Source organism: Chiloscyllium punctatum, chromosome 9, assembly GCF_047496795.1.
Source record: "Chiloscyllium punctatum isolate Juve2018m chromosome 9, sChiPun1.3, whole genome shotgun sequence".
In the NCBI taxonomy this organism is placed as follows: Eukaryota; Metazoa; Chordata; class Chondrichthyes; order Orectolobiformes; family Hemiscylliidae; genus Chiloscyllium; species Chiloscyllium punctatum.
In genome coordinates this window covers 74,098,182-74,124,334 of record NC_092747.1, presented here as the reverse complement: position 1 = coordinate 74,124,334, position 26,153 = coordinate 74,098,182, and the positions used below count along the sequence as shown (strand labels likewise).

General features: G+C 45.3%; 1 protein-coding gene across 1 annotated transcript in view; it reads right to left on the bottom strand.

The window, feature by feature from the left end:
- Nucleotides 1-24,074, bottom strand: part of hephl1a (hephaestin-like 1a) — a 141,020-nt gene extending 116,946 nt beyond the window's left edge. Inside the window, exon 1 of the mRNA XM_072577820.1 lies at nucleotides 23,788-24,074. Coding sequence (XP_072433921.1) covers nucleotides 23,788-23,939 — 152 coding nt within the window. The 5' untranslated portion in view covers nucleotides 23,940-24,074. The remainder of the gene's footprint in view (nucleotides 1-23,787) is intronic.
- Between the last annotated feature and the right edge of the window lie 2,079 nt (nucleotides 24,075-26,153).

Here is a 26,153-nt window from a genome sequence, read left to right as displayed (position 1 = left end):
TGCCACCCAGATTAAAATGGTGTCAGACATCTGAAGGAAAACAAAGTACTACAAGAGGAAGGTTAAAGAACTTGTCCACTGTGCCAAAGTAAGTGCCACCATCTTCTCTCTGCTACTTCACACATCCAGGAGGCTTACGTTCTAACACTCACATTGTCACATACAACATCTTTCCACACTCACTCTTACATATCCCAACTCACATAACCACTACCTCTGCATGTCATCTCCACTGCCTATTCACTTGCTCAGGACACATCCCAAGTACATCAACAGCAGAATCTGAGCCACCTACTTTCACCATAATAGCTGCATCTGTCTCATTCCAGGATTAGTGAGTATCCTAGTGTATTAGATTTGTCACATGTCTATTTAATCCTGTTCTTACACTGAAGACAATGGTGGGAAGCTTCAGCTAGCACCAGAGTATAAACCTGGCTTCATGGCAGGATATCAATTTGAAACTGCTTAATTACAATTAGTTTCAAATGAGGAAATGCTAAAAAAAACCTCTTTTTGTAACACATCAGTATCACACATGTGACAAACTGAAAATCTATTTTGATTTCAAACTGGTGCATCAATTTATTTGTGGGCGAATAATGGAGATAATATGCGCAATTTTGAGTATGATTTGACACATAAAATTGGTTGTACTGTGGTCCAGTTAAACTTTCAATATTATGGCTGTGAATGTGATGCAAAGATGTTATGACACTACAGCAAGACTCGCAAGCGAGTGCTTAGGTATTTCATTTAGAGTATAACAAAAGGCACATCATGTTTAAATAATGAAGTAATTGTCAGCATTTCATGTTTGGGGCTGAAAACATACTGCAGCTGTTACAAGTTATCAAAGAAATATTCAAGAACCAACATAAATTTATTTTGAAAACCTCCCCTTCAATTTTGACTTCAACTATCTCTACTGCAATTACTGAAGGCAGGCTGCCCAATTAATTTTTATTCATTAATGTTTTGAATATAAATATTTATACATCCGTGGGCTTTAAGAAAATAATGTACATTCTTGTCAGACTCCTTAAAGGAAGCCTCACTGCATACATTCTGAAGTAATATGGAATCATTTTATATCGTTTTGTTCAGCAGCTGTGGGCATCACTGGTTTGGCCTGCATTGTCAATCCCTAATTGTCCTGAGTAGGTGGTAGTGAGCCATTATTTTGAATCACTGCAATCCATGCAGTAACTGCTCCGTGAGTACCAATAATGAGGGGGTTCCAGGAATTTGACCTAGCCACAGTGAAAGAATGACAATATAATTCCAAGTCAGGATGCTATGTGCCTTGGAGGGGAGCTTGCAGAAAGTGGTAGAGCAATGTATCTTCTGCCTTTGTTCTTCTAAGTGGTACCAGTTGTAGGTTTCGAAGGTACAATTTAAGGAAGCTTGAGAGGTTGCTGTGGATCATCTTGTAATTTGGTACACACTGCTGTCAATATCACTGATGTTGAGCATCTTGAGTGACATTGGAGCTGCACCCATCCAAGCTACCATATTCAATTGATGACATTGGAGCAGAACATTGACTGCTTGTTGATTAATCAGGGCAACCTTTTTTTGTTGACATTGCAATAATGAGGTAAAATAGAATAGACAAATGGAAGAACTTTTGTATTCATTCCTGAGATGTGAGCATCGCTGCCAGGCCAGCATTTATTGCCCACCCCTAGTTGCCCTTTGGTAAGCTGCTTCTTGCTGCAGTTCACGTGCTGGGTTGACCAACAATACTATTGGGGAGGGAATTCCATGATTTTGACCCAGTGACAGTGAAGGAACAGCAATATATTTCCATGTCTGGAAGTGAATGGAATGGAACGGAAGGGAATGGAATGGAATGGAATGGAATTTATTGTCATGTGTACCGAGATCATAGTAAAAAGCTTTGTCTGGCATGCAATACAGGCAAATAACATAGTTAAGTAGCATAGATAGTAAATAATAGGTAAACAGTGGCAAAAACAAAAACACAGATACAGGTGAATGTTAAGAGTTTGTGAGTCCATTCACTATTCTAACAACAGTAAGATAAAAACTATTACGAAACCGGCTGGTGCGTGTATTCAGGCTTCTATACATTCTCCCCGATGGTAGAGGTTGTAGAAAAACATTGCCAGGGAGGGTTGGCCTTTTCTTGACAGCGGGCCTGGTAGATGGATTCAAAAATGGGAGGTTGGCCTTTGTGCCTGTCTGGACCCGGTTCACCACTCCCTGTAATCATCTCCGATCTTGAATGCTACAGTTGCCATTCCAGGTAGTGATACATCCAGACAGAATGCTCTCAATGGCGCACCTATAAAAGCTGGCAAGGGTATTCGCCGTCATGCCAAATCTCCTCAGCTGCCTGAGGAAGAAGAGATGTTGCTGGGCCTTTGTAACCAATGCATCCACATGAAGAGTCCAAGAAAGCTTGTTGTGGATGACCACTCCCAGGAGCTTGACACTCTCCATTTGTTCCCCCTCTGTGCTGTTAATGTGTAGGGGGGCATGAGTAACATTCCATCGAAAGTCAATAATGAGTTCATTGGTTTTGCCAGCATTGAGAGCTAGGTTGTTCTCAGTGCACCATTTTTCAGGTCTTCCACCTCTCGTCGGTGGTCTGTTCATAGCCATCTCAGATTCGACCCACCATGGTGGTATCATCAGCAAACTTGTAAATGACATTAGTCTGGTATTTGGTAACACTGTCATGTGTGTACAGTGAGTACAGTAGGGGCTGAATACACACCAAGTTGGGGGGGCGCTCTAGTTTTGAGTGTTAGTGAAGATGAAATGTTGTCCCCAATCTTCACTGATTGTGGCCTGTGGGTCAGGAAACTGAGAATCCAGTTACAGAGAGTGGGGCTTAGTTTGAGACCACTAAGTTTAGTGATCAGTCTCATGGGAATAATAGTGTTGAAGGCTGAAATGTAGTCAATGAGTAGGATTCTTACGTAGCTGTTCTTGGAGTCAAGATGTTCTAGGGAGGAATGAAGGGCAAATGATATGGCATCTGACGTGGATCTGTTGGTCCAATAGGCAAATTGGAGTAGGTCAAGAGTAGTGGGGAGACTGTACTTGATTAATGCCATGACCAGCCTTTCAAAGCACTTCATGACCACCAAGGTTAGGGCCACTAGGGGGTAGTCATGATGCATGAGCCTTCGTAGATGCAGGGATGATGTTGGCCCTCTTGAAACAGGCATGGACAGTGGCCTGCTGCAGGGAGGTGTTGAAGATGTCTGAGAAGACCCCTGCCAGTTGATCTGCGCATGCTCTGAGCACACAGCTTGGTATTTCATCTGGTCCAATCGCTTTCCTTGGATTCACACGAAGGAAAACTGATCTGACCTCTGATGCAGTGACTGTTGGGATAGGTTCGTCAGCACTTGTCAAAATAGGTGTTACCTCTCCGCTGAAATTCTGCTCAAAGTGAGCATAGAAGGCGTTGAGATGATCTGGAAGGGATATGTCATTGTCTGCTATCTTGCACTGTCTCTTTTTAGAACCTGTGATGTCATTCAGTCCTTGTCATAGTCGCCGGGTGTCTGTCTGGGTCTCTAGTTTGGATCAGTATTGGTCCGAGGCTATTTGATTGGCTCTGCGAAGATCATACTTGGATTTCTTATATTTAAGTGGGTCTCCTGATCTGAAGGCCTCACACCTGGTTTTAGCAGGTTCTGTATGTCCTGATTCATCCACAGTTTCCTGTTGGGGAACACCTGGATTGACTTCTTCGGTATGCAGTCCTCCACACACTTGCTGATAAAGTCTATGATGGTGGCGGTGTACTTGTCCAAGGAACCTAAGGAAGCTGTTTGAACATGGCCCAGTCAGGCAATTCCAGGAAGCACCAGAGTTCATCCTCTGCCTCCTCCTACTGGACCTGTATCCACGACGGGGTCTCCTGCTTGAGCCTTTGCCTGTAAGCTGGGAGAAGAAACACGGCACTGTGGTCAGAGTTCCCAAAATGAGGACAGCGAATGGAGCAGTAGACATCTTTCACAGTGGTGTAGCAGTGGTCTAAAATGTTCAGGCCCCTAGTGGGGCAGGTAATGTTCTGTTGGTACTTGGGCAACACTTTCCTCAGATTGGCTTGATTGAAATTACCAGTCACAATAATCAGGGCCTCAGGGCGTTCCGTCTCCAGGGTGTTGGTGGTGGAGTACAGCACATCCAGAGCTTCCTCAACCTTTGCTTGTGGCCTATGTACACAGCAGTTAGTATAGCAGCTGTAAATTCCCGTGGTAGATAGAAGGGTCGGCATTTAATGGTGAAGAATTCAAGGTTTGGGGATGGTGGGTGATTTGGAAGGGTACTTGCAAGTGGTGGTGTTACCATTTAGCTGCTGCTCTTTTCCTTCTAGGTGGAAATGCTCATGGATCTGGAAGGTGCTGTTTAAGGACCTTTGGTGATTTTCTGCAGTATATGTTTTTGAATTGAATTGAATGAGCATTGGTGGTGCGGGGAGTGTATGTTTGTGGATGTGGTGCCAATCAAGTGTCCTGATGCCCTTTGTCCTGAATGGTGTCAAGCTTCTTGAGTTTTGTTGGAGTTACACCCACTCAACCAAGTATGAAGTATTCTATCACCATTCCTGACTTGTGCCTTGTAGATGGTGGGGGTCAAGAGTGTCATGCCGGAAAAGCACAGCAGGTCAGGCAGCATCAGAGAAGCAGGAAAATCAACGTTTCAGGCTAAAGCCCTTCATCAGGAATGAGGCTGTGAGCTTCGGGGGAGGAGACATAAATGGGTGGAGGATAAAGCTGGGGGGAGGGTAGTTGAGAGTGCAATAGGTGGATGGAGGGGCAGGTAAAGGTGATAGATCGGGGAGAGGATGGAGCGGGTGGGAAGGAAGACAGACAGATGGGACAGGCCATGAGGACAGTGCTGAGCTGGAAGGTTGGAACTGGGGTAAGGTTGGGGGGCAAGGGAAATGTGGAAACTGGTGAAATCCACATTGGTGTCATGGGGTTGGAGGGTTCCGAGGTAGAAGATGAGGCGTTCTTACTCCAGGCGCCGGGTGGTAAAGGGTTGGCAATGGAGGCGGCCCAGGACCTGCATGTCTTCGGCAGACTGGGACGGGGGATTAAAGTGTTCGACCACAGGATGGTAGGATCGATTGGTGCAGGTGTCCCAGAGCTGTTCTCTGAAGCACTCTGCAAGTAGGCATCCAGTCTCCCCAATGTAGAGGAAACCGCATCGGGACCAATGGATACAGTAAACAATATGTATGGAAGTGCAGGTGAAACTTTGATGGATGTGGAAGTCTCCTTTGGGGCCTTGGACGGAGATAAGAGGGGAGGTGTGGGCACAGGTTTTGCAATTCCTACGGTGGCAGGGGAAGGTGCCAGGAGGTGATGGTGGGTTTTGGATGGCGCGGACCTGATGAGGTAGTCATGGAGGGAACGGTCTTCACGGAAAGCGGACAGGGGTGGGGAGGGAAATATACCCCTGGTGGTGGGGTCTGTTTGGAGGTGGCAGAAATGGTAGAGGATGATCCAATGTACACCAAGGTTGATGAGGTGGAAGGTGAGGACCAGAGGGATTCTATCCTTGCTGCGGTTGGAGGGGCGGGGTTCAAGGGCAGAGGTGCAGGACGTGGCTGAGATGAGCTGGAGGGCATCATCAACCATGTGGAGGGGAAATTGCGGTTTTTAAAGAAGGAGGCCATCTGGTGCGTTCTGTGGTAGAACTGGTCCTCCTGGGAATAGATGTGGTGGAGGCGGAAGCATCGGGAGTAAGGGACAGCATTTTTGCAGGAGGTAGGGTGGGAAGAGGTGTAATCCAGGTAGCTATGGGAGTCAGTGGTTCAGTAGAAAATGTCAGTGTTGAGTCAGTCACCATTGATAGAGATGAAGAGGTCCAGGAAGGGGAGAGGGGTGTCCGAGACAGTCCAGGTGAATTGTGGAATGTGTTGGTGAAGTTGATGAACTGTTCAACCTTCTCACAGGAGCACAAGGTGGCGCCCATGCAGCCACCAATGTAGCGGAGGAAGGGGTGCGGAGTGGTGCCGGTGTAATTATGGTAGACTGCTCCACGTAGATGACAAAGAGATAGGCAGAGCTGGGGTCCATGTGGGTGCCCATGGCTAACCCTTTCATCTGGAGGAAGTGTGAGCATTCAAAGGAGAAATTGTTGAGGGTGAGGACTAGTTCAGCCAAATGAATAAGAGTGTCAGTGGAAGGGTACTGGTGGGAACTTGAGGAGAGGAAGAAAGGGAGGGTTTGGAAGCCCTGATCATGGTGAATGGATGTGTGTAGGGACTGGATATCCATGGTGAAGATGAGGCATTGGGGACAAGGGAAACGGAAGTCTTGGAGGAGGTGGAGGGCATGGGTGGTATCCTGAACATATGTGGGGAGTTCCTGGACTGGGGGATAGGACAGTATTGAGGTAGGTGGAGATGATTTCGATGGGGCAGGAGCAAGCTGAGTCGATAGATTGGCCAGGGTAGTCAGGGTTGTGGATCTTGAGTAGGAAGTAGAACCAGGCAGTGAGGTGTTCCTGGACTATGAGGTTGGAGGTTGCGGATGGGAGATCCCCAGATTTGATGAGGTTATGTATGGTCTGGAAGATGATGGTTTGGTGATGGGAGGTGAGGTCATAGTTGAAAGAGGTGGTGGTAGAAAGAGGTGTCTTCAAGTTGACGCCTGGCTTCAGTGGTGTAGAGGTCAGTGCGGCAAACCCCCTACGTCATCACTGCCCCTGCAGCTGCTGTCATCGCAACCACTTCCTTCCCCATTGACGTTATTCATCTGTACACTACCAACAGAACGCACAGTCACCACGCCCACCCCAGAACCCTAGGGTTAGCATCACTTCCGCAATGGGACCGTCACCACCACTCCACACCCCCCCCACCCCAGTCCCCCCACTACCACTTCAGTTACAGTCTCTGCCCCCACTCCCATCTCCAGCCCTACACAAGGTCATAGCTCCAAGCCTTGCCAAGTTTTCACCATGTCCCCAGACCTCCCTTTCACTGAGGATGAACAACCAGTCCTCAGCAAAGGCCTTACATTCATCCTCCTCCAGATCAATGAATTCAATATACGTTGTGATGTCGAACACTTCTTCCGCCGCCTCCGCCTCCAAGCGTACTTTTTCAATTAAGTGTCCCACCCACCTTCCAAGAATCCCTTCACCTGCCTCCAACAGACCCCATCCACCTGGACACCCCATGCCGGTCTATTACCCGCCCTCGTCCTCTTTATTTCCAACTGCCGCCGAGACATTGACAGCCTCAACTATCCAACCCCCTCTTCCACTCCAGCCTCACACCCTCACAATGCATAGCTTTCCACTCCCTCTGCTCCAAACCCAAACTCACCATCAAACCAGCGGACAAGGAGGGGTGCAGTGGTAGTTTGACACACTGATCTCTACACCACTGAAGCCAGGTGCCAACTTGAAGACACCTCCTCCTACTGTCCCTCGACCACAACCTCACCTCCCATCACCAAACCATCATCTCCTAGACTATACACAACCTCATCACTGCAGTGAATCTTCCACACACACCTTCCAACCTCATAGTCCGGGAACCCTGCATCACCCGATTCTACCTTCTACCCAAGACCCACAACCCTGACTACCCCGGCTGACCCATCATCTCAGCCTGCTCCTGCCCACTGAATTCATCTCCACATACCTCTAACGCTAACCTTATCCCCTGGTCCAGGAACTCCCCACATACATCCAGGACACCACCCATGACCTCCACCTCCTCCAAGACTTCCATTTCCCTGGCCCTCAAATCCTCATCTTCACCATGGACAACCAGTCCCTACACACATCCATTTGCCATGACCAGGGCCTCCAAACCGTCCCTTTCTTCCTCTCCTGACATCCCTACCTGTACCCTTCCACTGTCACTCTTCTTCATTTGGCTGAACTGGTCCTCACCCTCAATAATTTCTCCTTCGAATCCTCCTACTTCCTCCAGACAGAAGGGGTAGCCATGGGTGCCTACATGGGCCCCCACTATGCCTGTCTCTTTGTCAGCTATATAGAATAATCTATCTTCTGCAGTTACACCAGCAACACTCCACACAGTTTCCTGCGCTGCATTGATGACTGCATCGGCACCACCTCATGCTCCCACAAGGAGGTTGAACTGTTCATCAACTTCACCAATACATTCCACCCAGTCCTTAAATTCACCTGGACCATCTCTGACACCTCTCTACCTTCCTAGACCTCTCCATCTCCATCAATGGTGACTGACTCAACACTGACATTTTCTACTGACCCACTGACTCCCACAGCTACCTGGATTACACCTCGTCCCACCCTGCCTCCCGCAAAAATGCTATCCCTTATTCCCAATTCCTCCACCTCTGCCGTATCTGCTCCCAGGAGGACCAGTTCTATCTCCGAACACACCAGATGGCCTTCTTCTTTAAAGACTATGGTTGATGTTGTCCTCCAGTGCATCTCATCCACGTCCTGCACCTCTGCCCTCGAACCCCATCCCTCAACAAGGACAGAAGCCCCTGGTCCTCACCTTCCACCCCATCAACCTCTGTATACATCGCAAATGGACCCCACCACCAGAGATACATTTCCGTCCTCACCCCTATCTGCTTTCCATAAAGACCATTCCCTCCACGACTATCTCATCAGGTCCACGCCCCTCAACAACCCACCCTCCCCTCCCTGCATCCTTCCCCTGCCACCACAGGAATTGCAGAACGCGTGCCCACACCTCCCCCCCTCATCTCTGTCCAAGTCCCCATAGGACCCTTCCACATCCAAAATTTCACCTGCACTTCCACAAATGTCATTTGTTGTATCCTTTGTTCCCGATGCAGTCTCCTTTACATTGGGGAGATAGGATGCCTACTTGCACAGCGCTTCAGAGAACATCTTCAGGACACTAATCAACCCCACCGCTCCGTGGCCTAACACTTCAACTCCCCCTCTCACTCTGCTGAGGACATGTAGGTCCTGGGCCTCCTCCATTGCCACTCCTTTACCATCCGACACCTGGAGGAAGAACATCTCATCTTCTGCCTCAGGACCCTCCAACTCCATGGCATCAGAGTAGATTTTACGGGTTTCCTCATTTCCCTTCCCTCCACCTTACCCCAGTTCCAACCTTCCAGCTCAGCACCATCCTCATGGCCTGTCCCATTTGTCCATCTTCCTTCCCACCTATCTGTTCTACCCTCCCCTCCGACCTATCACCTTTACCCCCACCTCCATTCACCTACTTCACTCTCAACTACCTTCCCCCCAGCCCCTCTCCCCATATCTCTCCACCCCTGAGGCTCCCAGCCTCATTCCTGATGAAGAGCCTTTGCCCAAAATGTCGATTTTCCTGCTTCTCTGATACTGCCTGCCCTGCTGTGCTTTTCCAGCACCACACTCTTGACTCTGATCTCCAGCATCTGCAGTCCTCATTTTTACCTTGTAGATGGTGGACAGGCTTTGGGGAATAAGGAGGTAAGTTACTTGCTGCAGTATTCCTAACCTCTGACATGATCTTGTAGCCATTATGTTTAAGGGGTGAGTCCAATTGAGTTCTGGTCAAAGGATGGTGACAGTAGGGAATCCAGTGATAGTAACAGCATTGAACGTCAAGGGGCGGTGGATAGATTGCTTATATATTGGAGATAGTCATTTCTTGCGGTCATTTGTGTGGTGAAAATGTAACTTACAATTTGTCAGCCCAAGCCTGGATGTTGTAGAAATCGTGTTGTAATTGAACATGGACTGCTTCAATATCTGAGGAGCTATGAATGACACTGAACATTGTTGCCAACGATCGCACATCGACATTTCTGCCCATATGACGAAGGGGAGGGCATTAATGAAGCAGCTGACGATTGTTGAACGTTGGACACTATCTCCTCCAAGACTTCCCTTTCCCCGGCCCCCAATGCCTCATCTTCATAATGGATATCCAATCCCTCTACACTTCCATCCACCATGACCAGGGTCTCCAAGCCCTCCATTTCTTCCTCTCCCGATGTCCCCAACAGTACCCTTCCACCAACACTCTCATTCGTCTGGCCGAAGTGGTCCTCACCCTTAACAATTTCTCCTTCGAATCCTACCACTTCCTCCAGACCAAAGGGGTAGCCATGGGCACCTGTATAGGCCCCAGCTATGCCTGTCTCTTTATTGGCTACATAGATCAGTCCATCTTCCGTAATTACACCGGCACCACTCCCCACCTCTTCCTCTGCTACATTGATGACTGCATTGGCGACACCTCATGCTCCTGCGAGGACAGTGAGCAATTCATCAACTTCACCAATACATTCCACCCTGACCTTAAATTTACCTGGGCCATCTATGACACCTCCCTCCCCTTCCTGGACCTCTCCATCTCCATTAATGACGACCGACTTGACACTGACATTTTTTACAAACCCACCAACTCCCACGGCTACCTGGATTACACCTCTTCCCACCCTACCTCCTGCAAAAATGCCATCCCGTATTCCCCATTCCTCCACCCCCGCCGTATCTGCTCCCAGGAAGACCAGTTCCATCACAGGACACACCAGATAGCCTCCTTCTTTAGAAACCGCAATTTCCCTTCGCACATGGTTAAAGATGCCCTCCAATGCATCTCGTCCACATCCCGCACCACTGCCCTCAGACCCCACCCCTCCAACCTTCGCATAAACCAAATTATCCGCCAACATTTCCGCCACCTCCAAACGGATCCCACCACCAGGGATATATTTCCCTCCCCATCCCTTTCTGCCTTCCGCAAAGACCGTTCCCTTCGTGACTACCTGGTCAGGTCCACGCCCCCCCTACAACCCACCCTCCCATCCTGGCACCTTCCCCTGCCACCGCAGAAACTGCAAAACCTGCACCCACACCTCCTCCCTCACCTCCATCCAAGGCCCTAAAGTTTTACCTGCACATCCACCAATATTATTTATTGTATCCGTTGCTCCCGATGCGGTCTCCTCTACATTGGGGAGACTGGACACCTCCTAGCAGAGCACTTTAGGCAACATCTCCGGGACACCCACACCAATCAACCACACAGCCCTGTGGCCCAACATTTCAACTCCCCCTCCCACTCTGCCGAGGACATGGAGGTCCTGGGGCTCCTTCACCGCCGCTCCCTCACCACCAGACGCCTGGAGGAAGAACGCCTCATCTTCCGCCTCGGAATACTTCAACCCCAGGCCATCAATGTGGACTTCAACAGTTTCCTCATTTCCCCTTCCCCCATCTCACTCCAGTTCCAAATTTACAGCTCAGCACTGTCCCCATGACTTGTCCTACCTGCCTATCTTCTTTTCCACCTATCCACTCCACCCTTCCCCCCTGACCTATCACCTTCATCCCCTCCTCCACTCACCTATTGTACTCCATGCTACTTTCTCCCCACCCCCACCCTCTTCTCACTTATCTCTCCACCCTTCAGGCTCTCTGCCTGTATTCCTGATGAAGGGCTGTTGCTGGAAAGGTCGATTTTACTGCTCCTCGGATGCTGCCTGAACTGCTGTGCTTTTCCAGCACCACTCTAATCTTGGACACTACCTGGCAAAACTCCTGCAGAGATGCCCTGGGGCTGAAATGGCTGAACTTCAACAACCACAACCATATTCCTGTATGCCATGAATGACTCCACCCTATGGACAGTTATCCCCCGGTACCCACTGATTCTCATTTTGCTAGAGCTATTTGATGCTACACTTAATCAAATACAGCCTTAATGTCAAGGGCTTTCACTCTCAACTCACCTCTGGAATTTAGCTCTTTTGTTTACCTTTGAACTAGGCATCATTGAGCAGATTATTGCTGAGCCAGTGTTGGTTGATAAGATTGTTGATGACATCTTCCATCACCTTACTGATGATTGAGAGTAAAACCATGAAGCGGTAATGCGCAGGGTTGGATTTGTCCTGCTTTTTTGTGTAGTGGACATGCCTGGGCAATTTGCCACATTGTCAAGTTGTAACTGTCCTGATAGAGCCTGGCTAGTGAAATGGCAGGTTCTGGAGCACAGTCTATTATCAGAATGTTGTCAGGACCCATAGCCTTTGCAGAACCCAGTGTTTCCAACCATTTCTTGATATTGCATGGAGTGAAACAAATTGCTGAAGACTGGTATTTGTGACAGTGGGGACCACCAGAGGAGGCCGAGATGGATCATTCGCTCAGCAGTTCTGGCTGAAGCTTAATGTTTCAGCCTTATCTTTTGCACTGATGTGCTGGGCTCTTCCATCAGTAAGGAAGGGGATATTTGTGGAGCCTCCTCTTCCCGCAGAACTTAAGATCTTAGGTATGCCTGGTACTGCTCCTGGCATGCTGCTTTGCACTCTCTATTGAACTTGAGTTGATCCCCTGGCTTGGTAGTAGTGGTTGAGTGGGGAATATGCTGCACCACGAGGAAGCAGATATAATTCTGCTGCTGTTAATTGCTCATAATGCTTCATGGATGTCCAGTCAAGTTGCTAAGTGTGTCCCATGTAGCACAGTGATACTGCCACCCAACACAATGGAGGGTATTCTCAATGTGATGGTGGGACTTTGTCTCCACAATGACTGTCACTCTTACTAATACTATCAAGGACAGATGCATCTGCAGATTGGCAAGAAAGAGGTCAAGTACATCTTTCTTTGGCTCCCTCACCAACTGCTGCAGACCCAGACTAGCAGTTATGTCCTTTAGCACCCACCTTGCTTCATTAATAGCACTGCAGTTGAGTTACTCTTGGTGGTGGACATTTCAATCCCCCATCCAAAGGATATTTTGCACCCTTGCAACCCTCAGTGCTTTCTCCAAGCTTTCTCCAGTAGGATTGATCAACTGAGGGAGGACGGTACGCAATAACCAGTAGGAGGTTTCCTTGCCCATGCTTAACCTGAAACCGTAAGACTCCATGGGTTGCAGAGCCGATGTTGAGGACTCCCAGAGTAACACCCTCTCAACGGTATACCAGCGTGCCACCACCTCTGCTAGGTCTGTCTTACCAGTGAGATAGGATATATCCAAGGATGTTGATGTGGCATCTGGAACATAGTCATACTTATGGAATCATACCATATAGACAATTTCAGGTTGTTGCTTGACAAGTCTGCAAGATAGCTCTCCCAATTTTCACACCAGCACCCAGATCTAAGTAAGGAGGACTGTGCTGGATAGACAGGACAATTTCTGCCATTGCCTTTTCTGGTGCCTAGGTCGATGCTAGGTGGTCTATCTAGTTTCATTTATTTCGTTGAGACTTCGTAGCAATAATACCATCGAATGGCTTGTTAGGCCACTTCAGGGGCAATTGAGAGTCAACCATATTGCTGTGGCTCTGGAGTCTCACGGAGGTCAGACTAGGTGAGAATGGCAGATTTCCTTCCTTTAAGGGTCTTTCAGACAAGCAATAATGGTTTCATGGTCATCCGTAGAATTTTAATTCCAGGTTTTCTTTGTTGAATTCAAATTTTACCATATGTTGTGGCAGGATTCAAACCCAGGTCCCCAGAATATTAGCTGAGTTGCTAGACTAAAAGTCTAATGATAATACCACTGGGCCATCACCTCCTCTTTATTCTATATTTAAGATAAATGCAATGGCAACTTAAATATAGATAGGTAGATCTCTTCCAGGACGTGCATTCCAGAACATTTCAACACAAAAACTCAACATATCAAATTCTGGACATATTAATCTCATTTCAATTCATGTCAATTTTTGATGTTCTTGAGACAAGGTGGCTACTTTAAAGGGAACTTAAGTACAAACCTACCCTGCAGCTAGTACAGCTCATCTAACAACACTTTTATTGTTTCACATGCTATTATGTAATGATATCCTTTACACTTGTCATGAAGATATACTTATAATGAGTCCTAATTTGTAATTTCATTAGGTCGTCATGTAAGTGTCAAATAGTTTTTAAAATGAATTATATTTTTGCTAATCAAAGTGCACTGCTTTGAAGTAGCTGCTGATTTGCACCCACGAAGTGACCTTCCATCCATGTTTACAGACACAACAACAAATATAATGGCAGACCAGAAGATGAATAACTCCATTCTATATCATCAAGATACAGGATGCAGTATTGAGGAATTAATTGTTGGGAAATTAAAACTGATTAAAAATTATACTAAATGGACAATGCTGAAAGATGAGCCAGCAATGTTCCTTTTGAAATTCACACCTGATGGCTTTGGACTGCCTATTGATCAAACTGAAGAAAACCAGGTGACCCAGTTCTTAATCTGAATTATAGATTTTTTTTAAAGTACAGAAAGAGACCCATTGTGTCTATGCTGGTCAATGAATATCCGACAAATTTGTTACAAAGTTATGCTGATTATCCTTCATTAATCCTTGCCTCTCTAGTAGGGATTAATTCTGTCTCTTAGAAGTTTTTACAATAGTTTCCCTATCATAGATGTTAGACTCAATGGTCTATTGTTTTCTAGTTTACCCATATCACTGTTCTTGAATAATCATGCCAGACTTCTGGTTACCCCCACCACACCCGGTAGTCAGAGATGTTTTTAAAGTTAATGTCAGAGTCCCTGAAATATTTTCCCTTGGCTCCCACAGCAGCCTTGGATATGTCACATCTGGCCCTGAGGGTTTATCTACTTTCAAGCCTGCTAAAACTGCTAAATTATTCCCCTCTCATTGCTAATTTGTTCAAATATTTCAGTCACTCTAAATATGCAATGTCCTTCTATATTGCAAATACAATATGTTAGTGTTTATATAAATTACACATGCTGAATTTAAATTGCAGACAGATTCATAATGGGCAGTAAGGATAATTGCTTGAGCCTTCCTTCCGCAACTTGAGACCTCTCTGTGAGCCTGGTTTGTGGATTGAAAATCAGCCAGAGAACCTCATTTCAAATAGAGAATGTTAAAGGAAAATTTCAACCTGGATAGGCTGAAGCCTTTTTCACATAGAAGTGGAAGTAAGGCAATTCAGCCCAGCGAGTCCATTCCACCATTTAATCATGGCTGATGGGCATTTCAACTCTACTTACCTGCACTCTCCCCATAGCCCTTAATTCCTTACGATATCAAGAATTTATCAATCTCTGCCTTGAAGACATTTAATGTCCCGGCCTCCACTGCATTCTGTGGCAATGAATTCCACAGGCCCACGTGTCTCTGGCTGAAGAAATGTCTCCTCATTTCCCTTGTAACCTGACCCCCTCTAATTCTAAGGCTGTGCCCATGGGTCCTAATATCCCTGCCTGATGGAAACAAATTCCCAACATCCACCCTTTCTAAGCCATGCATTATCTTATAAGTTTCCATTAGATGTCCCCTCAACCTTCTAAACTCTAATGAATAAAATCCCAGGATCCTCAGCTGTTTATTGTATGTTAGGCCTACCATTCCAGGGAACATGCTTGTGAATCTCTGCTGGACACAGTCCAGTGCCAGTAAGTCCTTCCTGGGGTGTGGGGCCCAAAATTGGACACAGTATTCTAAATGGGGCCTAACTGCTTTTCGCAGCAGAGAGCGGCGGGAGCTGGGCGGAAGTTCAGGCAGAGTGCAAAGCCAGTCGGGAAGGTAAGTGATTGCTATAAGAGTGGGTGTGTTCTAAACCCCAGGTCCTACAAGGTAGGGTCTCCCTCCCTCCCTCCTCCTCTAACCTAAATTAAGAGTCCACAGACTTGCCACAAAAAGAGGGTCTAAGGAAGTTTGGATCGAAGAGTGAGGCTTCAGCTCAGGAGTCTTTGACAAGGAGGTTGAGTGAAGTGTTTACGCCACAGCTGAAGAGGGTGAAGACATGACTGCCCAGCTGGTTCAGTGCACTATGTGTTTGATGTGGCAGGTCAACGACTCTGGTGTGTCTGGCTCGTATATGTGTGGAAAGTGTGTGCATGTTCAGCTATTGACCAAGCATATTGCAGCACTGATGAAAGAACTCGAGGACCTTAGGCTCATCTGAGAGAATGAGATCTTTCTGGACAAGACATTCAGTGAGGTTATTACACCAATCATGCCAGAAGAGAGCAGAAGAGAGCAGACGATGAGGAAGGCAGAGAGGAGACAGGTGCAAGAGACACCGGGAGAAGTACCTGTCAGGAACAAGTTGAAGCTTTTGGAAACAGTAGAGACAGATGACACTGCCAGTTTGCAAGGCGGCCAGGTCTGTCAATCAAAAGTTGGCACAGAGGAAGAGCGGAAGAGTTGGACATCGCACAGAGCCGTGGTAATAGGGGACTCCATCGTGAGAGGAACTGACCGGGGTTTTTGTGGCAGCAGATGGGATTTAAGGATGGTGTGTTGCCTTCCTGGTGCCAGGGTGAAAGACATCGCGGACAGAGTGCAGGAAATCCTCAAAGACGAGGGTGAAGAGCCAGAGGTGGTGGTACATGTCGGCACAAATGATGTCGGGAAGAAAAGGAGGAACATACTACAGCGGGACTTCAGAGAACTAGGAAGAAGGCTGAAAAGCACGTTGTCCAAAGTGGTTATCTCTGGGTTGCTTCCAGTTCCTCAGGCAGATGTGGCCAGAAACAGGGAGATAATGGACTTGAACGTGTGGCTGGGGAACTGGTGCAGGAAGCAAGGATTTAAGTTCTTGGATCACTGGGGTATATTTTGTGGCAAGCATAAATTCTACATAAGAGATGGTTTGCACCTTAATAGGTTAGGGACCAGCACTCTGGCAGGCAGGTTTTTATTGCAACACCACTACATTTAAACTAAGTAGAGGGGGGGAGGGGACAAACTGGATGTTTAATAAGGAAATTGAAGGGAAAGTTAGAACAAGAGAAGTCAAGAAAGACAACTTGAGTGAAACAGGAGTTGATGGGAAGGGTCAGGGCAGTAACAAATTAAAAATACTATACATGAATGCACAAAGCATTAGAAATAAGATGGATGAGCTTGAGGCTCTTTTGGAAATTGGCAGATACAATATTGTGGGGATAACTGAGACGTGGCTTCAAGTGGACAGGGCCTGGGAAATGAATATTCAAGGCTACATGTGCTATCGTAAGGGCAGACTGACGGGCAGAGGGGGTGGGGTGGCCCTGTTGGTAAGGGATGATGTTCAGTCCCTTGCACAGGGGGATCTAGAATCAGGGGATGTAGTCAGTGTGGATAGAGCTGAGTAACACTAAGGGTAAAAAGACCCTCTTGGGAGTTATCTACAGGCCCCCAAACAGTAGTCTGGAAGTCGGATGTAAGTTGAATCAGGAGATGAAATTGGCTTGTCGCAAAGATGTTACTACAGTTGTTATGGGGGATTTTAACATGCAGGTAGACTGGGAGAATCAGGATGTTATTGGACCTCAAGAAAGAGACTTTGTGGAGTGCCTCAGAGATGGATTCTTAGAGCAGCTGGTGCTGGAGCCGACCAGGGAGAAGGCAATTCTGGATCTGGTACTGTGTAACAAACCAGAATTGGTCAGAGACCTCGAAGTGAAGGAGCCATTGAGAAGTAGTGACCAGAATACATTAAGCTTCAATTTGCAATTTGAGAGGGAGAGGGTACAGTTGGAAGTGACAGTATTTCTGTTGAATAAAGGGAACTATGGAGCTATGAGGGAGGAGCTGGCCAAAGTTCAATGGTGCAATACCTTAGCAGGGATGACCGTGGAGGAACAATGGCGGATATTTCTTTGTATAATGCAGAAGTTGCAGGATCAGTTCATTCCTAAAAGGAAGAAAGATCCCAGGAGGAGGCATGGGCAGGCGTGGCTGACAAGGGAAGTTAAGAAACATATAAAGTTAAAAGAGAAAAAGTATAACATAGCAAAGATAAGTGGGAAAACTGAGGACTGGAAAGCTTTTAAAGAACAACAGAGGATTACTAAGAAGGAAATATGCAGAGGAAAAATGAGGTACGAAGGTAAACTGACCAATAACATAAAGGAGGATAATAAAACTTTTTTAGGTATGTGCAAGGCAAAAAAATGGTTAGGACTAAAATTGGGCCATTGAAGACAGAAACAGGGAAATATATTATGGGGAACAAAAAAATGGCAGAAGAATTAAATGGGTACTTCAGATCTGTGTTCACTGGGGAAGACACAAGCAATCTCCCTGAGGTAACTGGCTGAAAGACCTGAACTTACGGGAATTTATATTTGCCAGGATTTGGTGTTGGAGAGACTGTTAGGTCTGAAGGTTGATATGTCTCCGGGGCCTGATGGTCTACATTCCAGGGTACTGAAGGAGGTGGCTCGTTAAATCGTGGATACGTTGGTGATTATTTTCCAGAGTTCGATAGATTCGGGGTCGGTTCCTGAGGATTGGAGGGTGGCTAATGTTATACCACTTTTTAAGAAAAGGTGGGAGAGAGAAAGCAGGAAATTATAGACCAGTTAGTCTGACCTCAGTGGTGGGAAAGATGCTGGAGTCTATTATAAAGGATGAAATTACGACACATCTGGATAGTAGTAACAGGATAGGACAGAGTCAGCATGGATTTATGAAGGGGAAATCATGCTTGACTAATCTTCTTGAATTTTTTGAGGATGTAACTCTGAAGATGGATGAGGGAGATCCAGTAGATGTAGTGTACCTGGACTTTCAGAAAGCTTTTGATAAAGTCCCACACAGGTTAGTGAGCAAAATTAGGGCGCATGGTATTGGGGGCAAAGTACTAGATTGGATTGAAAATTGGTTGACCGATAGGAAACAAAGGGTAGTGATAAACGGCTCCATTTCGGAATGGCAGGCAGTGACCAGTGGGGTACCGCAGGGATCCGTGCTGGGACCGCAGCTTTTTACAATATATGTTAAGGATATAGAAGATGGTATCAGCAATAACATTAGCAAATTTACTGATAATACAAAGCTGGGTGGCAGGGTGAAATGTGATGAGGATGTTAGGAGATTACAGGGTGACTTGGACAGGTTAGGTGAGTGGGCAGATGCATGGCAGATGCAGTTTAATTTGGATAAATGTATGGTTATCCACTTTGGTGACAAGAACAGAAAGACAGATTACTTTTTCAATGGAATCCATTTAGGTAAAGAGGCAGTACAGAGAGATCTGGGTGTTCTTGTACACCGGTCAATGAAGGCAAGCATGCAGGTACAGCAGGTAGTGAAGAAGGCTAATAGCATGCTGGCCTTCATAACAAGAGGAATTGAGTATAGAAGCAAAGAGGTGCTTCTGCAGCTCTACAGGGCCCTGGTGAGACCACACCTGGAGTACTGTGTGCAGTTCTGGTCTCCAAATTTGAGGAAAGACATTGAGGGAGTGCAGCGTAGGTTCATGAGGTCAATTCCTGGAATGGCAGGATTACCTTACACTGAAAGACTGAAGCGACTGGGCTTGTATACCCTTGAGTTTAGAAGACTGAGAGGGGACCTGATTGAGATGTATAGGATTATGAAAGGATTGGACACTCTGGCAGCAGAAAACATGTTTCCGCTGATGGGTGAGTGCCGAACCAGAGGACACAGCTTAAAAATATGGGGTAGACCATTTAGGACAGAGATGAGGAGAAACTTCTTCATCCAGAGAGTGGTGGCTGTGTGGAATGCTCTGCCCCAGAGGGCAGTGGAGGCCCAGTCTCTGGATTCATTTAAAAAAGAGTTGGATAGAGCTTTCAAAGATAGTGGAGTCAAGGGTTATGGAGATAAAGCAGGAAGAGGATACTGATTAGGAATGATCAGCCATGATCATATTGAATGGCGGTGCAGGCTCGAAGGGCTGAATGGCCTACTCCTGCACCTATTGTCTATTGTCTATTGAAGCTTTATAAAGTCTCAGAAACACATCACTACTTTTATATTCCAACCATCTTGAGATAAATGACAACATTACATTTGCTTTCTTAACCACGGACTCAACCTGCAAGTCAACCTTTAGAGAATCCTGGATGAGCATTCACAGATCCCTTTGTACTTTAGCTTTATGAATTTTCTCACTGTTTAGAAAATAGTCCATGCCTCCGTTCTTTTTTCCAAAGTGCAAGACCTCACATTTGTTCACACTGAATTTCATCAACCATTTCCTGGACCACTCTCCTAAACTGTTTAAATCTTACTGCTGCCTCTCCTCCTCCTCAGTACTACCTGCCTGTCCACCTAACTTCGTATCATCGGCAAACTTCGCCAAAATGCCCCCAGCCCCTTCATCCAGATAATTAATATATAAGTATATATTAACATACATAAAATGAAAAGACATGACCAACTATTACTGACATCCATGCACATAGACAAAGAGGGACATCAGTTCGACTGGGACAATACATCCATTCTGGGGAAGGCTAAACAAGACACATGCAAGAATTCCTAGAGGCCTGGCGTTCAAACCAGAACTCCATTGATAAATATTTAGATTTGGACCCCATTTACCAACCTCTCAGAAACAGAACTGGAAGTAATATCACCCACCACAACAGACCAAAATGCATAAATAGCAAGTGGGACAGAACACCATGGCTTAATCAGAGGCTCACTGATGATGTTACCTAGCATGCTGACAAAACGTCCGAGAACAAATCTCCCAGCTCAGTGAGCAAACTTACAAACTGATCCACAACCTGAGCTACAAATCTTCTCCAAAATCGCAAACCACACAAAACATGTTAGATTGTTCAACTTTGCGATGTCAAACAATGTAGTACTAAGAGCAAAATAACAAAGATCAGAAACACTAACATCGTGATTGTGTTATTGCATTATAAATCCAGAGGCCTGGACCATTAGTTAGGACATAACCTTAAGGTCTCCATGGCAACAGGAGATTTACTTTCAGTTAATTAAATAAATTTGAACGTAAAATGTTCGACCGAGTAACACTGACTATGAAAATACTGGATTGTTGAAGTTACCAGCTGGTTAATACTCTGTATGAGAGAAATTCTGCTGCTCTTACCTCGTTTGCATGTGACTAAAGCTGACACTTAAATGCCCCTGACATGGCCTGGTAAGCCACTTAGTTGCAGCGTTATAGAAAAGTCCAAGAAGAACAAAATGGGACAGATCACCCATTGACCTGAGCTCTAGAAAGCCCAATTAACCCTGTGAGGTCTTCCTCACCCACATCTGAGGAATTGTGCCAAAATTGGGGCAGCTGTCCTATACGGGTCAGGCAGCATCCTCACATACACATATTATATTGAAGCATAGCTTAACACTGAAGTTTTTGACTGTATCAGCAACATCCCTTGGTATGGTATATTCCACAGGCTTGTGAATCAGTACCTCTGTAGCCAAGTGCCATTTGGAAAAACTACTGAAGGCAGTGAGAGGACAAAATTTACTTGAATGGGCTTTCACTTCCATTAAAAGGTATGGCATGATCACAAAGTTACTGAGAAAGTTGGCAGAATGCTCAACAATATATTTGCTAGATGGGGTCTAAAATACATGGCAAGGGAACTAAAAAGAGGGGTTGACTTATTTCACTTCATTCTACAAACCAATCTATCACAGAGGCAATTGTCTTAAAATTGTTGATAGGAGTGGCCACTGCAACACTCTTATAGAAGCAAAGTCCAATTTTCACATTGAAGATACCTCCGCAATGAGTTGTGGCACTATCACCATGCTAAATGGAATAGATTCAAAACAGATCTAACAATTCAAAACTGGTCATAAATACTTCAGCATCACTATAACCATCAGCAGTAACAAAATTGTACTTTACTACAATCTCTAATGTCATTGTCTATAATATCCTTCTCTGTAGTATTACAAACAAGCCAGAGGATCAACAGAAATTTAATGACGAGAGCAGCAGAACATCACATGAGCTATACCAGGATTACCTAAAAATGAGATGTCAACCTGGCGAAGCTACAATGCTGGAATGCACACTACAGACAAAACTAAAGGATCTCATAATCAATTGGATCAAAGCTCAAGAGTTCTGCTAGTTACTATCATGACTGTTGGTGGGTATTTAGACAGCTAAAATGAAAATACAAATCCCATCCTACCACGTCCCCATAAATGGGATAGAGGAGCCCAGCACCTCAGTGCAAAAGACAAAACTGAAGAATTTGTGGTCATCTTTTGCCAGTAGTGCCAGGTAGATGATCCATCCTAGCCATCTATAAGCATCATAGTTGCCAGTACACTTTAGCAAGAAAAGGTTGAGTGAAATGGACTTAACAAAGCACTGTCAAATTCTGGCTGTTGTGCTAAAGACTTGTTCTCCTAACCATACTACTCCACGACATATATTTCTATCTTCTCAAAAAAGTGGAAAATTGTACAAAAATAGCATATTCACAAAGAAGAGGACAAAACCAATTATCGTCCTGTGAATGAACTTGCAATCAAAGCAATAGAAGTTACCTACCAATAATTAGCTCATCAATTCTCAGCATTTGATTTGATAGGACCCACTTTGCTCCAAGGCCTTATTAAATTATTGTTAGAATGACTATCCTTGACTCATGATGACATTTAACTGAGCACAGAATCATGGAGCTTCAGCCAACTCTCTAGCCCTCCTCCCCAGCCATGTTTGAGCCCGGTGTCCTTGGTGAAGGAGCACATGGTGTCTGCCAATGCTCTCGATGCTCTTAGAGAGGGGTGGGCACCGTGGGAGGTGGAGTGATTTATTTCCCGCCCAACTGTATTTTGACTTAATCCCTACCCTTCATGCTTTTCAGGTAAGTATTGCTCCTATTGGGCCTTGGTTGTTATTGGTTCACTGGCCACATGGATGCTTTTCCTAGTGGTGGAAATATTGAATAAAATTATTTGCACAAATGGTCCCTGCAATTATACACACACAACACGAGTAGTGTGGGAGGAAATAAACACTATCACTGTATAGCAACATTGCGAGAATAACCAAAAAACAAAATCCTGGAGCCTATTACATTGAAGTCAGTAGGAATCAGGAAAACATTTCACACGGGACAGGTTATATTCAGGCTACTGAACTGGATGATCAGCCATTATTATAATGAATGGCAAAGCAGTTTCAGAGTTGAGTGGCATACTCCAGGTTCTATTTTCTATGGAAAATATATGTTGATGTTAGAAGCCAATTGTCATGGGCAGCAACGCAGCGGTAATGTCACTGGCCTAGTAATGCAGAAATAATTGTGGACTAATAAGTAGCATTTGCATTACATCGTTGCCATACAATGGCTACCTCTCCAAGAAGACAGAAGTTAACCATCTCTACTTGACGTTCCATCATAATGCATCCCATCACCAATATCCTATGGTTTACCATTCACCAGAAACTTAACTAGGTCAGGCAATATAATACTGTCAACAAAAGCTGACCGGAAATTCTGTCTTAAGTAAAATTCTGACTTCTTAAACTCTTTACAGCTACTCCATGACACAAATCTGGAATATTTTGAAATCCTCTCTAATTACCTGAATGGTACAGCTTCAATAACATTCAAGAAAGTTAATACCACCCTCCCAACACCACCCACCATCACCACCCAGGATAGAGCAGTCTGCTTGACTTGTGCTTCATCCACATCATTACTCCTTAATCATCTCTGGGTCAGAATCTTGAAGCTCTCCCACTAATAGGAAAGGAGCATATAAAATGTGGCTCACCACAGCCGTCATAATTAGAATGGGTAACAAATGTTAGTTTTGCCAGTGATTTCCACATCCCAATAACAAAAAAAAATGAAAGCATACAACAAAAGAAAATCTTGAGTCTGGAAGTCCTGGAGATAACTTTTATACGTAGTAATTACAATCTAGTGTGTACTCCATGTTTTGAATAAACAAGGGCAATTTCACACTTTGAAATTTTCACATTACTGGTCACATAATGACAGGCTATGAGGCTGAAGCCTTGAAACCACAAACACCGATGAACGGAAATAACAGTTTCAACCCGCTTACGGCAATGTTTCCAATGATTCCCATTTCTACATACTCATCCCGTTTCAGATCCTGGTTTGTAATGACGTTTATGCCGCTGGGTGCATAATCCCATGTCTCTTCTTTGACGGCGATATAGTAATTTCGAGTAATAGAGTTTGCGATTTCAGAAAGACTAAGGACTAGGAGAATATGAAGCGGACTCATTTTTCTCACTGATACTTCATTCAGTGAGCATGTTTTGCCTTCGCAAAGTTAGGTACGATGGTCTAAACAAACATCAGATCAAACTCTTCCCCCATTTTTTCACGTCAGCACGTCATGTGGCTGACTGGAAATAGAAAAAAAGCTGACTTTTCGAGGGTGCCAAGCCAATCACCGGCTCAGCAGACAAGTGGAATGTATGAAACAGTGTTCGCTGAACGGTGATTTAGTTTCAATGAAATCACAGTTTCCTGTATGACAAATGCTGTTTATGATCTTTATTTCATTGCTGCGATTATCTTTATTTCTGGATAAAATTTAAGCAAACAACTTTCGCGGAGAAATTGTGAATTTTGTACTGTTACAAAAATAAGTTAAAGTTTGAAATGTTGATATTTTCCCTTTTCTAAAATGCAGTAGCACTGAAGAAACCTGCGAAGGCACAGAATTGTGAGATAGGCAGAAAAGAGGAAAGGCAACTACAAACAAGGAAGAAACTAAGCAAGAGAACAGATGAGGAAGAAAAAGGTTTGGATAGGCTCTGCGAAAGGGCTTCAAATTCCATTTGGCACCCTACTGTGTTGAGGCAAGCAATTGCCATGGTTTTCTTCTCGTTCGGCGACACTAGTCACCGGTTCCTTTCCCCTCCTTCCGTTTGCATTTATTGTCTCTTGTTGACTTCTATAAGCTACTGAATCTGATGTCAGGTTTTGAAATTCTTGAAATATAAAATTGGTTAAAGTGATCCAGGAACCGCCATTAAAGCCCAGCTGTCTGATGAAAAACCACAGAATTGCGGATGCAGGAAATCAAAACATGGCTGTAGAGGTGAGCACAGGTAGAGGGTCCGGCTTGGTTGATGGGAGAAATGAATCCTGTTGGTAGCTGGAAGGAAGGGCCAGTAAGTGGAATGAAAGGGAGGAGGAGGGTCTGGAAAGGGAAGTTACCGACCAACTTCCACAGAGACATTGTGAATTTTGTATTAATACAAGTAAAGAAAAAAAGTTAAAGTTTGAAATGTTAATATTTTCCCTTTCTAAAATGCACTGAATGGGGAAAAAAAACTAATGCAAACTTTAAACGATGTTATGTAACCACAATTTCAACATGTCAATCCAAACATCTTCAAGCAAGCACTGACACTATACGATCGATTGGGAGATTAGATTTGATTCCCTACACTGTGGAAACAGGCCCTTTGGCCAAACAAGTCCACACCGACCCTCCTAAGAGCAACCCACCCAGACCCATTCCCCTACACCGAACACTATGGACAATTTAGCATGGCCAATTCACCTAATCTGCACATCTTTGGGCTGCGGGAGGAAACCGGAGCATCTGGAGAAAACCCACACAGACACGGGAGAATGTGCAAACTCCACACAGACAGTCGTCCGAGGCGGGAATTGAATCCGGGTCCCTGATGCCGGTGTTGGACTGGAATGTACAAAATTAAAAATCACGCAACACCAGGTTATAGTCCAACAGGTTTAATTGGAAGTACTAGCTTTCGGAGCTCCTTCATCAGGTGATTGTGGGGTTCACAATTGTAAGACACAGAATGTATACCAAAAGTTTACAGTGTGATATAACTGAAATTATACATAGAAAAATACCTTGATTGTTTGTTGAGTCTTTCATCTGTTTGCATGCCATGATAGTTTCACTTCTTTCATATGTAAATCACAAAACTTTCTAAAATAAAGTTACAATCTCAGGTTAACTATAACAATTGGTGTTAACCAGATAATATGTTGAAGGTGTTAGCCGCCTGTGTTCTCTGTAATGTTTAGACTGATTCTACTCTAAAAAGTGAGTTAACAGAGTATTACATGAATTCATGCAATTGTTGAGCAAAGTAGTGTAACTCTGCAAGTACAAATTCACCCCACAAACGTATATGTATATTAGATTAGATTACTTACAGTGTGGAAACAGGCCCTTCGGCCCAACAAGTCCACACCGCCCCGCCGAAGCGCAACCCACCCATACCCCTACATTTACCCCTTACCTAACACTACAGGCAATTTAGCATGGCCAATTCATCTGGCCTGCACATCTTTGGAGTGTGGGAGGAAACCGGAGCACACCCACGCAGACATGGGGAGAACGTGCAAACTCCACACAGTCAGTCACCTGAGGCAGGAATTGAACCTGGGTCTCTGGCGCTGTGAGGCAGCAATACTAACCACTGTGCCATCGTGCCACCCACATGTG